Source organism: Gymnoscopelus braueri (assembly GCF_963280865.1).
Source record: "Gymnoscopelus braueri genome assembly, chromosome: 19".
Taxonomy (NCBI): Eukaryota; Metazoa; Chordata; class Actinopteri; order Myctophiformes; family Myctophidae; genus Gymnoscopelus; species Gymnoscopelus braueri.
This window is the reverse complement of record NC_137621.1, coordinates 16,739,666-16,752,605: the sequence shown is the minus strand read 5'-3', so window position 1 is coordinate 16,752,605 and position 12,940 is coordinate 16,739,666. Positions and strand designations below refer to the sequence as shown.

At 42.3% G+C, this 12,940-nt stretch overlaps 1 protein-coding gene across 1 annotated transcript in view; it reads left to right on the top strand.

Moving 5' to 3' along the window:
• LOC308074684 (ryanodine receptor 3) overlaps nt 1–12,940 on the top strand; it is a gene marked incomplete at its 5' end in the record, with an annotated part of 322,999 nt that overhangs the window by 290,455 nt on the left and 19,604 nt on the right. The window contains 9 exon segments of the mRNA XM_080414190.1: nt 2,317–2,421; nt 5,375–5,456; nt 6,073–6,965; nt 7,473–7,907; nt 9,043–9,101; nt 9,562–9,748; nt 10,448–10,534; nt 11,180–11,386; nt 12,645–12,775. Of these exon segments, the coding sequence (XP_080270316.1) occupies nt 2,317–2,421; nt 5,375–5,456; nt 6,073–6,965; nt 7,473–7,907; nt 9,043–9,101; nt 9,562–9,748; nt 10,448–10,534; nt 11,180–11,386; nt 12,645–12,775 (2,186 nt within the window).

The following is a 12,940-nucleotide window of genomic DNA, read 5'->3' as shown; positions in this document are numbered from 1 at the left end:
TACACTGAGGCTCATCACCATCAAAAAACACCTACACCAGCTCAGTATTTGTGGTTTAGAGGATCTGCCCTGATACTGGGAGTTCGGGGTTCAGTCCCCGCCCCGGCCGAAAGAGCCGGGGTGGGCAAAGAGCACATTTGGTACGCTCTTATTTCACTCTACACAAATCGATTCGGCAAAAAATAGCAGATCTACAAGCTCACCGTGTCGCAACGCTATGGCTATTGGCCATTTTGGCTATTTTTGGCAAACGTTCCCCCCAGAATAGGGATGCTGTGGGTTCAAGAGGTTAAAAAAGTGACATTTTAAGTTTTAAGCATATTTTGATTGATCACAATTATTTTTGCCACAATAATCGTGACATTTTCATATCGTCTCATGCCTAGTCCCTGCGACATACTAGTGCTATATCATGCCATGGAAACAGGAGAGAACCATACTTCCCAAGGCTTACTTACTTACTTACCAAAAACACATGGATGTACATGAGATTTACGTACAGTATAGTACATAATAGTATTGTACATTGCTGTGCATACAGTACAAAGAAGTCAAATTTAACCACTTTCAAACTAGTATCTTTGGGCATGTTATAGGCGAAAATGTAATTTTAATGACTAAACATTACAGCACGTGTATACTTCATACAACTAAGTATATATGGCTTAAAACCACCTGAACCCCAGTATTCCTATTCGGCGAAAATAGCCGATCTAAAAGCTCAAAGTGCTTTGTGTTGCGACATGTTGTGGGCTTGTAGATTGGCTTCGCGCCGTGTTTCGAGCTTGTGGATCTGCTACTCTTGATGCTTTGGTGTGACGCTGTAGTATGAGCAAGTAGGGCGTCGATCAATTTAAACAAAAAAAACACAAAAGCTAGAATGTGGATATAAGAGGTTTCTGCCCTGACAGCAACGATTTACAGCTTAAGTGGTTATAGCTACTAGACAATTCTCTGAGCTGTAAACTGTGGTTCACTTTGCTGCAATGCTGCCTCAGTGCAACACCATTATAAACATGTCACAGTAAAAGGAAAACACTGACTTTACGGCCCCGAGCTCTGCCCTCGTTCTATCGACTTCAGCGCTTCTCAACCTATTTCTGGATCAGGGCCAGTGGTGGAAAGTAACTAAGTACATTTACTTAAAGGGATACTTCACTTTCACATAAAATAAACATTAAAAAAATATATTTAAAAAAAATGAAAGAAGTTATGGCAAAATAAAGGCCCCCTCACACATTAGTAGGACACTCTAATGCGTGAGGGGGCCGTGATTTTTCCATTACTTTTTTCATTTATTTTTAATATATTTTTTAAATGTTTATTTTATGTGAAAGTGAAGTATCCCTTTAAGTACAATTTTGAGGTATTTGTACTTTACTTGAGTATTTCCAATTTCCAATAGTTTTACTTCTACTCCGCTACGTCTCAGATCCAAATATTGTACTTTTACTCCACTACAATTATTTGAAAACTTTGTAGATTTTGATTATTATTATAAAACATACATAAACCACTCCAGCCCTATAAACGTTTCGTTGAAAATAGACGATCTACAAGCTCACAACGCGTATCTTCAAAAGATTTTTATACATTTTGAAAACTTGAAATGGGACATTATGCATAAAGAGTACTTTTATTTCTGGTACTTTAAGTATATTTTGATGCCAATACTTTTGTACTTTTACTCAAGTAAATTCTGAATACCAGACTTTTACTTGAAACAGAGTATTTCTATGTTTCTATGTTATTGATACTTTTACTCAAGTAAAAAATGTGATCACTTCTGCCACCACTGGATACAAGTCTTATCTCATGATGTGTTTCACTGTATGCATTGGTAACAAGTCTCATCTTATTTTTATTACATTTTATGGGAGAGAAAGAACAGGTACAGGCACACACAAAGAAAAATAATAGCACATTGATTGATATTCAAAATCAATACAAATGTATACCTGTTACTGCCACTGGCCAAGGCAAAAAACAACAAAAAAAACAACAGTTACACCAATCCAACACATAAACATGCAAACAAATAAAATAGATTAATGAATAAATAGATAGATATTGACCAACACAAATAATACACATAACTACATGTTTGCTATATCCTCCTATCTTTGCCGGCTGAGTGGCTGCACCCCTTCTTGCCTCGTCTTAAAAACCCTGAAGTCTCATCTTATGATGTGTTCCTCTGTTGTAGGGTCCATGCCTTGTTGGTAACAAGTCTTCTCTCATGATGTGTTTCACTGTTATAGGGTCCATGCCTTGTTGGTAACAAGTCTTCTCTCATGATGTGTTTCTCTGTTGTAGGGTCCATGCATTGGTAACCAGCAGAGTTTGGCTCACAGCCGCCTGTGGGATGCAGTGGTGGGCTTCCTGCATGTGTTTGCAAACATGCAGATGAAGCTGTCTCAGGTAATTATCAGACCGCCTCTGTAAAGCCCTCTTCATTTGGTATATGACATTAACCCATTGAGACCTGGAACGCATCTGTGTCACTTTTTGATTTGAGCTAAAAAGCATTATTCTACACTTTGGCTATTCAAAAATAGCAGATCTACAAGCTCGTAGCGCGGCACCGAGTGCCTCGCTACGAGCTTGTGGATCTGCTGTTTTTGAGAAATCGTGAACATTTGTGCAAATCTTGGAATATATATTGTTTTAAAGCGAACATTTTTAACTCAAATCTTTGCTTCTGGGGGGTCCCTGGAACAACACATTTTGAGATAGGGGTCAGCGGCCACATACATATAATTTTGGGGGTCCTTGACATGAAAAAGTTTGAGCACCACTGATATAGAAACATAGGTTTTTTTCAGAATACTGTTGAGATTTAGGAGACATTTGTAGAATCGGCTTCAGGTCTTAATGGGTAAAACTGTGCCTCACATGAACATTCATAACCACTAGAGGTCTCTCTAAGATCAAGGATGAACCAAGGCCAGTTCAATATATCATGACCAACACCTCTACTCACCATTCCCTCAACTAGAACAGTGGTTCTCAAACTTTTTCATGCCAAGGAGGAGGACCCCCCAAATTAGATATGTATTTAGCCACAGACCCCCACCTGGAAATGATGTTGTGCCAGGGACCCCATACAAGATGTGTGTTGTTAAAAATGTTTTTAAAAATATTCAAATATTTCTAAGTTTTCTCAAGGGCTCAGAAAGCATCGCGATGTTGTGCTTCGGCTAATTGTCAAATAGCTGATGTACAGTATACTGTACTATGTTTAAAGTGGTTAAACAGATTGTTGATGCTATATTAACACATGGCCCCTTGGAACACACCTCCCGAAGGACCCCCGGACCCCACTTTGAGAACCCCTGAACCAGAAGATGCATGACTTTCTCCTATGCTGTGTACATTAACCCATTCAATCCGGGGACCCATCTCTGTCATTTTAAGATGTCTATGGCTATTCAAAAATAGCAGATCTACAAGCTCATGAGCTTGTAGATCTGCTATTTTTTTTTAAATGGTGGACATTTGTGCAAATCATTGAATATATATATATATATTTTTAAGCAACATTTTTTTTACTCAAATCTTTGTCCCTGGAACATCATATTTTGAGATGGGGGTCCGCAGCCAAATACATATCATTTTGGGGGTCCTTGACCTGAAAAAAGTTTGGGAACCACTGATTATAGCAACATCAGTTTTTAGGATTAGAAGACATTTGTAGAATCCCCAGAAGCAAAGATTTGAGTTAAACATTTTCGCTTTAAAAATATTTATATTCAAAGATTTGCACAAAAAAAAAAAAAAAAAAAAAAAACATGATACAAAAAAAAAAAAGAGAGATCTACAAGCTCATAGCGCGGCACTCGGTGCCGTGCTATGAGCTTGTAGATCTGCTATTTTTGAATAGCCCAAAGAAATCTAAAACATAACACAGATTATTTCTCGGTTTCAATGGGTTAACCAATATTGCCTCTATTTCCAATAAGCCTCTGCAGCCTGTCCATCCGCCCTAATGTTATTTCGGTGCCATCTGAAAGGGGCATGGGGGCTGATTGTGGGGCGCTGGAAATGACAGAGAGGACAGGTGGAGGAGGGGGGGGTTAGAATTTTTAGCTTATCAAATCCCACTTTAGATTGATGGCCCGCTGAACGCCCACATGGAGGAGAGAGAGGACTAAATGTGTCAGTGTGTGAGCGAGGCCATCTGCTTGGGGACGGTGAAATAGCATTACGGCCGGTGTTGATGTATGGAGATGACCTACAGGTGTTGGAGATCAGGGCCCCCCGCGGGGGGATCCGTGATGGGGCCCCATGCACCACCACACTCTGAAGTGGCCTTGAAGGTCCCACAAATGATGCCTCTCTCAAGGGTATTAGTCAGCAGTGGTGTAAAGTAACGAAGTACATTTACTCAAGTACTGTACTTGAGTACACTTTTGAGGTTTGTTTTTTTTACTTTACTGGAGTATTTCCAATTTTCAGTACTTTTACTTCTACTCCACTACATCTCAGAGGCAAATATTGTACTTTTACTCCACTACAATTATTTGACATTTTTAGTTCTAGTTACTTTGTAGATTTTGATTATTATTGCAAAACATACATGAACCAGTTCAGCCCTATATACATTTCGGTATATAGGGCCCTATATACCGCGATGCGACACATTGTGAGCATGTAGATCTGCTATTTTCAAATGTTTTTTATACATTTGAAAACTTCATTTCATCTTTATTTATTTCATTATGGTTTACATGATCTCATTCATTTACTTTTCTTTTTAACTTTTTACATATTCCATACATAAAAAGGAGCAGGAACAAGAGAAATCTTATTTGTACCTGCCCCTGTCTACACAAACTTTTACTTTTGGTACTTTAAGTACATTTTGATGCCAATACTTTTGTATTTTTACTCAAGTACATTTTTAATTCCAGACTTTCACTTGTAGCAGAGTATTTCTACATTGCAGTATTGATACTTTAACTTAAGTAAAACATTTGAGTACTTTTTACACCACTGTTAGTCAGCCCTCTGAGATTGTGGCCGTTGCTAGCATGTCTGACGCAGCACAGTGTGGTTCACTAATGGCTCTTTTTTTTACTACGAAGGGTAACCCAGAACCAGTGTTAATTTTGACAGCAAATTTTGATAGTCTCATAGTCTTTTGAATAAAATTCCATTTAGTTTTAGTCATCTGAATCATTTTGAAAGTACGGTTCCCAGAACTCAGGCATAGCACTACCTCCTGAGCAGCTGCAAAGGCCCAAATTAGATTCTCAGAAACAGAGTCATACGCGTATGGAAACAACCAGAACCTGAACCTCACGGTTCGCTTAGTTCTTGCAGTGGAAAAGTGCCATAAACATGAGCTTGTGTTTTCCTCTTCTCCTCACAGGACTCCAGTCAGATTGAGTTATTGAAGGAGCTCCTGGACTTGCAGAAGGACATGATAGTCATGATGCTCTCACTTCTGGAAGGTTTGCTTTCTGCTGAGTCACTGGAGCAGTATTACTGTGGATGTGCCTAGCTTCTTTTTTGTTAATGACCAGCCACATTGCACAGATGTGTTTGCTAGGGGTATCTTACAGTGGTTCTCAAACATTTTCATGTCAGGGACCCCCAAATTGATACATAGTAGTAGCCCGCGGACCCCCATTTGAGAAGATAAGGATTGAAACGATTTGACAGGGACTGCCATAAGAGAAGAATTGCTCTACGGCGCGGCTGTAGAGCAGTGATTCTCAACCTTTTTAAGGACCCCCAGTTTGATATGCATTAGGCCAGGGTCCTCAATTTGATGCCATTTTTATCTCTGGGACCCCAATCTGTACTGTAAAATCATCAGTGTTAATTTAACTTACCCCTTATGGGTTCATTTGGGTTCATTTGGTTCCATTTTACACCCTCAGAGTTACAGGCGCATAAGGGTCCATTTGGTTCCTAATCCTAACTATCCATCATTTGGCTGGGGACACCCTGGAACGCCTGGGGGTCCCCGGGACCTACTTTGAGACCCAGTGGTACATCTATTGATTTGCATACACACAATATTTTCCCTCAGCTTCCGTAACCTCGTTCTTCCTGCCTTCACAGGTAACGTCGTCAACGGCACCATCGGCAAACAGATGGTAGACACCTTGGTGGAGTCCTCCAGCAACGTGGAGATGATCCTCAAGTTCTTCGACATGTTCCTCAAGCTGAAGGACTTGACCACCTCCGACAAGTTCAAGGAGTACGACCCGGACAGCAAGGGGGTCATCTCAAAGAAGGACTTCCAGAAGTCCATGGAGAACCAGAAGCAGTATTCTCAATCCGAGATCGAATTCCTCCTCTCGTGCACCGAGGCCGACGAGAATGACATGTTCAACTACGAGGAGTTTGTGGAGAGATTCCACGAGCCGGCCAAGGACATTGGGTTCAATGTAGCCGTCTTGCTCACAAACCTATCGGAACACATGCCTCACGACAGCCGGCTCTCGACTTTCCTCGACTTGGCCGAAAGCGTCCTGAGCTACTTCGAGCCTTACCTGGGTCGCATCGAGATCATGGGCGGGGCCAAGCGCATCGAACGAGTCTACTTCGAGATCAGCGAGTCGAGTCGCACGCAGTGGGAGAAGCCTCAGGTCAAGGAGTCCAAGCGGCAGTTCATCTTCGACGTGGTCAACGAGGGCGGGGAGAGCGAGAAGATGGAGCTCTTCGTCAACTTCTGCGAGGACACCATCTTCGAGATGCAGCTGGCCTCCCTGATCTCCGAGACGGATCCGGTGGAGCGCCTGGAGGAGGAGGACGAGGAGGACGGCCAGACGGCGGAGGAGGAGCAGCGGGAGGAAGAGGAGGAGGAGACGGTGATGCTGGAGGCCTCGTCGGCGTTCACCATCGCCTGCGTCTCCGTGAGGAAGAGCCTGGGAGACCTCCGGCAGCAGTTCACCGTCAGGAGCGTGCGGAGACACTACAAGAGGTTCCGGAAGATGAGCGCCAGGGAGATGGTGCGAGGCAGTGTTGATTTCCTCGACTAGAACTATGACGAAAAATGCTCGTCGACTACCTTTTTTTCACTGACGAAAACTAAATTAAAACATAAGCTATGATGACTAAAACTAAATATATTAAAAATTACAAATACAAACTAGACTAAAATGTTAGTGAGGGACTAGTGGAGAAGAGATCCAGTAGAACTAAGACATTTTATGTTTTGTTGCGCTCGGATGTTGCGCTCTGAAAATAGCAGATCTACAAGCAGCGCGACGCGTCGCAAGCTTGTAGATCGGCTATTTTCAGCACGCAACCAAGTGTAAAATCAGCCTTTACGACGCCATCAAGGCACCGCCAAAACACATTTTAGTCGACTAAATCAACTGTAGATTTAGTCGACGAAACTAGACAAAAACTAAAACAATTCAGGTTACTAAAATATGACTACAACTAAATGGAATTGTATTCAAAAGACTAATGACTAAAACTAAAACAAAATGTTGTTGTCAAAATCAACACAGGTGCGAGGCTTCTTCTCCTTCTTCTGGTTGATCTTCACCGGGCTCTTCCACTCGCTGTACGGCCTGGTGTGGGGCTTCTTCCACATCCTGTGGACCACCATGTTCGGGGGCGGCCTCGTGGAGGGGGCGAAGAACATGAAGGTCACGGACATCCTGGGCAACATGCCGGACCCCACCCAGTTCGGCATCCACGGGGACGCGCTGGAGGCGGAGAGGCTGGAGGTGAGCGAGGCGTCGTCCCTGGCGGAGATGGGCCAGATGGGGGTCCACGGGGGGGGGGACGCCACGGAGGCGGAGCTGATGGCCGAGCTGCTCAACATCCAGCCCAAGCGGGAGGGCAAGCACGGGATGGAGCCGGGTCTGGGGGACGTGGCGGAGGTGGTGGTGGGAGGCCCTCCATCCATAGCCATGGCTGTCAAGCAGAAGAAGGCACAGGTCAGTGGCAGTGCTGTAAAGTAACAAACTTAAAGGTAGGGTAATTGATTTGCTTTGGTTAAAATAAGTGTTAAATAGCTCTATATTCTGATAGTACTCATTGCTATAGAGTGTTTGTTCAGTAAAATGAGTCTCCTTGTCTCTCCAGCTCTTTATAAAACAGAAAATGCACTGTGATTGGCCACCATTGTACCCCCCCCACCTATTGTACCCCCCCAACCCTGCGCTGTGATTGGCCACCATTGTACCCCCTAACCCTGCACCGTGATTGGCCGCCATTGTACACTATGGTGGCCAATTCAGGACTATTCAGGACTGTGATTGGCTAGTGAACACATGACACATGTGCATAGCCCTATAAATAGGACTATGCATTTTTTTAAGTTAGGGGTGTACAATGGTTGGTCCACAATATTACTTTTCTTTAAGTGAACTTCCATCACTGTGATGACCACTGTGACCACACCGCCCACTTCACACTGGGTGTGATTTTTTACTTTACTGGAGTATTTCCAATTACAATTCCAGTACATTACCATCATTCATTATTTATGAATTAAAGGTAGGGTAAGTGATTTGCTTTGGTTAAAATAAGTGTTAAATAGCTCTATATTCTGATAGTACTCATTGCTATAGAGTGTTTGTTCAGTAAAAGGAGTCTCCTTGTCTCTCCAGCTCTTTATAAAACAGAAAATGCATTTTCAGGATATAGATTAAACAAGTGAAATTGGAAGTGATGTCACTAAGAAATGAGCAGGCAAAATTGGAACTGGAACACTATAAAAATGAAGCTTAAAAATGGGTACTTTCTCCTGATTGGCTGAGATTTTGACACTTACCGGAATTAATAGACACTGTTTATTAAAGAGCTGGAGAGACGGTGAGACTCCTGTTACTGAACAAACACTCTATAGCAATGATTACTATCAGAATATAGTGCTTTAACCTTTTAACAAAATACTTTTTGTTTTAACCCAAAAATATCACTTACCCTACCTTTAATTAATTATTAAATTAAATTAAATTATTAATTATCATTGTGCCATTTGTTGTTAGCTTTATGATCAAATTAGATGTTTTATATTTATTTATCTCAAGTGATTACTTGATATTACAGTATTACTTCTGCCTACAGGAAGCTGCAAAGAAGGGAGCCACCAATGGAGACCACAAATCTGAGTCAGAGAAAGCAGAGTAAGTGATCAGTGAGACAGCATTCAGCTGATTGTCATGGCAAGCTGATACATGTCCTGTATAACCAATGGTGGAAAGTAACTAATGTATATTTACTTAAGTACTGTACTTAAGTACAATGTTGAGGTATTTTACTTTACTGGAGTATTTCCAATTTTGTATACGTTTACTCCACTACATCTCAGAGTCAAATATTGTACTTTTTACTCCAGCTTGTAGATCGGCTATTTTCAAATAGCCTAGGTTTAAAATAGGGCTAAAGTGGTTAATGTATGTTTTATAACGTAATCATTTATATCTGCAAAGTAACTTTGTGACTAAAGTTTTCGAATACTTGTAGTGGAGTAAAAGTACAACATTTGCCTCTTGAGATGTAGTGGAGTAGAAGTAAAAGTATAGACAATCGGACAGACTTGAGTAAATGTACTTAGTTACTTTTACACCACTGTCTTGGTCTCAGTTCAGAGGACGGAGAGAAGAAGGACCAGGATAAGAGCAAAGAGGAGGGAGGAGGGGCTCCCTCCACAGAGCATGCGGTGGAGGAGAAGAAGGCTCCTAAGAAGAGGCCTGGCCTGAAGAAGGAACCGCCAGAGGCCTTCATGGCCAGCTTCTTCGCCGGCCTGGAGATCTACCAGACCAAGATGCTGGTGTGCTGTTACACCTTTTACACTTCACAACCTCAGGAGATACATCTGTGTTGTATATAGACCACTGGTTCTCAACCTGTGGGTCAGGACCCCCATGGGGGGGGTGGGGGGGGGGTCCCCAGATGACAATTAAGTGACAATTTAAGGACTTCTAATACAGTACATTAAAAAAAAGAATATAAATTAAATGAAAAAATACCATTATTGTATCAAAAGTAATCAACAAACTATACTATAAAAACTGGTCAAACGTTGGCTAAATTGTCATGTAATATAAGAAATAGGCAGAACATTTTGTAAATAGTTGATCTAAGCTCACAGCTTGTAGATCGGCTATTTTCACAATATGTATCTGTGGAACCGAGTCAAACTACATTTAATGTCTTAACTCCTACAATTCCAAGTGCTTGTCAGGGTGGGGGTGGGGGGGGGGGGTCCCCAGTTAAAATATGATTATTTTGGGAGATCCCCAGTTCAAATATGATCATTGTGGGGGGTCCCCAGTTCAAATATGTAATATTTTGGGGGGTTACGGCCTGAAAAGGTTGAGAACCACAGGTTCCAGAAATGATATGACTACAATAGTTAATATAAAAAAAGTAAAGTACTTCTTTGTGACTAATATGAAGATTATTAATATATGAGAAATATGAAAACTACTAATATATTTAAAAAAATATATAATTATTATCTTCACAGAATTACCTGGCGAGAAACTTCTACAATCTCCGCTTCCTGGCGTTGTTTGTTGCCTTCGCCATCAACTTCATTCTTCTCTTCTACAAGGTAAATCTATCATTCTTTGGCTCTAATTTGGTACATCAGAATTCTGCATTTCGCTTAGGATATGTGTCATTTTAAGATTTCTTAAGCTATTAAAAAAATAGCAGATCTACAAGCTCATAGCGCGGCACTGAGTGCCACGCTATGAGCTTGTAGATCTGCTATTTTTTTTTAAATCGTGGAAGATTTGTGTTTATATATATATATATATATGTTTTAAACTCCGATTTGTGCTTCTGCATGGGGGTCCGCGGCCAAATACATCATTTTGGGGGTCCTTGACATGGAAAAGTTTGAGCACCACTGGTGTAGACAGTAGTTCTAAAAAAAATAGCAGATACACAAGTACATCTGCTATATTAGATTTCTTTTTTTTTTAATCTTGAAATTGTTTTAACAATTTTGAATTATTTTTAACACAAATCTTCTCTTCTGGGGGTCCCTGGCACAAAACATTTTCAGATGAGGGGGGGGGGAGGGTCCGCGGCCAAATACATATAATTTTGGGGGTCCCTTGGAACGAAAAAGTTTGAGAACCACTAGAACATTCTAGAAGGCATTTTGTCCAATGGGCCTCATAGGTCTTATATTAATGGGGTTTTAAATAAATAATCCATGACTCGAGTAACGTCTCTGTCTGGCACACAGGTGACAGGCGACGAGGCGGACGAGGAGGACCCTAACCCGTGGACCCCCGGTGGGGGGGTGGCGGAGGAGGGGGAGGAGGAGGAGGCTGCCGTGGAGTACTTCGTCCTGCAGGAGAGCACGGGCTACATGGCGCCCACGCTACGCTTCCTCGCCATCCTGCACACCGTCATCTCCTTCCTGTGTGTGGTGGGCTACTACTACCTGAAGGTACGGTGCCACAGTGGTGGGAAGTAACTTAAGTACATTTACTCAAGTACTGATAGTTCACCCCAAAAAAAAAAAATCTATCTTGAAAAAGAGACTTGAATTCACAGATATTTATTTGTTTCTGTCGCATTCCTAAAAAAAGTCATTTTGGGGGTGAACTATCCATTTAAGTGACATTTTGAGGTATTTTTTACTTCAGTGGAGTGTTTCCAATTTTCTGTACTTTTATCTCTACTCCGCTACATCTCAGAGGCAAATATTGTACTTTTTACTCCACTAGAATTATTTGAAAACTTTAGTTAATAGGTAGATTTGGATTATTATTACAAAACATACATAGAGTCTGGAACTACACCTCCTGAAATGCGAGACAGCTGGCATCTGTTCGTCATTTCCGTTCACGAAAATATTATAATATTTTATTATTTTATTTCCATTTCTGCTGAGCAGCAAGCCATATATGCTTAGATGATTTTGATTTATATTGGGATAAATCTGCGCGTCTGTAAAGACGAAACCGAAGTGGGGAGGAGGCTTCACATCCGCTTTAATCGCTTGATCATCAATAGAACTCCCGTTGCTCCAGCCTGTATGACCGGAAGCATTTTGAACATTGTGGGAGGCAACAGTCTGGCCACGCTTAGCCTCCATCTCCAGGCTTTTACTTTTTAGTTTTGCTTAAAAAATAAGAGCCTGGACCAGCGAGTCGGTGTTTTCCGGGCATAGGACGTGTTTCATTTCCCCAACCAACCAGAGTGCAGTGGGCGTCGCTCCAAATGCTGTGTTGACGGGGGCGGGGGCTGACGGACAGCTCGGTGAACCAATGGGATCACACGCATTCTCTCTCCGGGAGATGTTAAACCCGCCCCTCTATGCCAGATATGAGCCACGCTAGGGCAGTCTAGGCCACGCTAGACTACTGTCGGCTAGAAACCTGGCATCTCCATATTTCAACTTGTTACGCTTGCACGCACACACACACACACACACACACACACACACACACACACACACACACGCACACACACACACACACACACACACACACACACACACACACACACACGCACACACACACACACACACACACAAAGACACTTCTAGAGGTTGTTAAATTGCCACAGTCAGCCGATATCAATCTCTGAGTTCCATGCTCCCAAATATTGTGAGCTGAAAGTGAATATGTGTGCTGTGCCCGAGGTGCCCTTGGTGGTGCTCAAGTACTGAGAGATGAATATAATGTGTGCTGTGCCCCAAGGTGCCCCTGGTGGTGTTCAAGCGAGAGAAGGAGATCGCCAGGAAGCTGGAGTTCGACGGCCTCTACATCACGGAGCAGCCGTCGGACGATGACATCAAGGGACAGTGGGACAGACTGGTCATCAATACTCCGTGAGTCTGTCTGGAGCCATTAGCTTATTGGTTCTCAAAGTGGAGTCCCCGAGGACCCCCAGGGGTCCTTTGGGGGGGTTCCAGGGGGTCCCCAGCAAAACCTCTTATACTTTGGCTATTCAAAAATAGCAGATATACAAGCTCATACAGTAGTGCCGCGCTCTG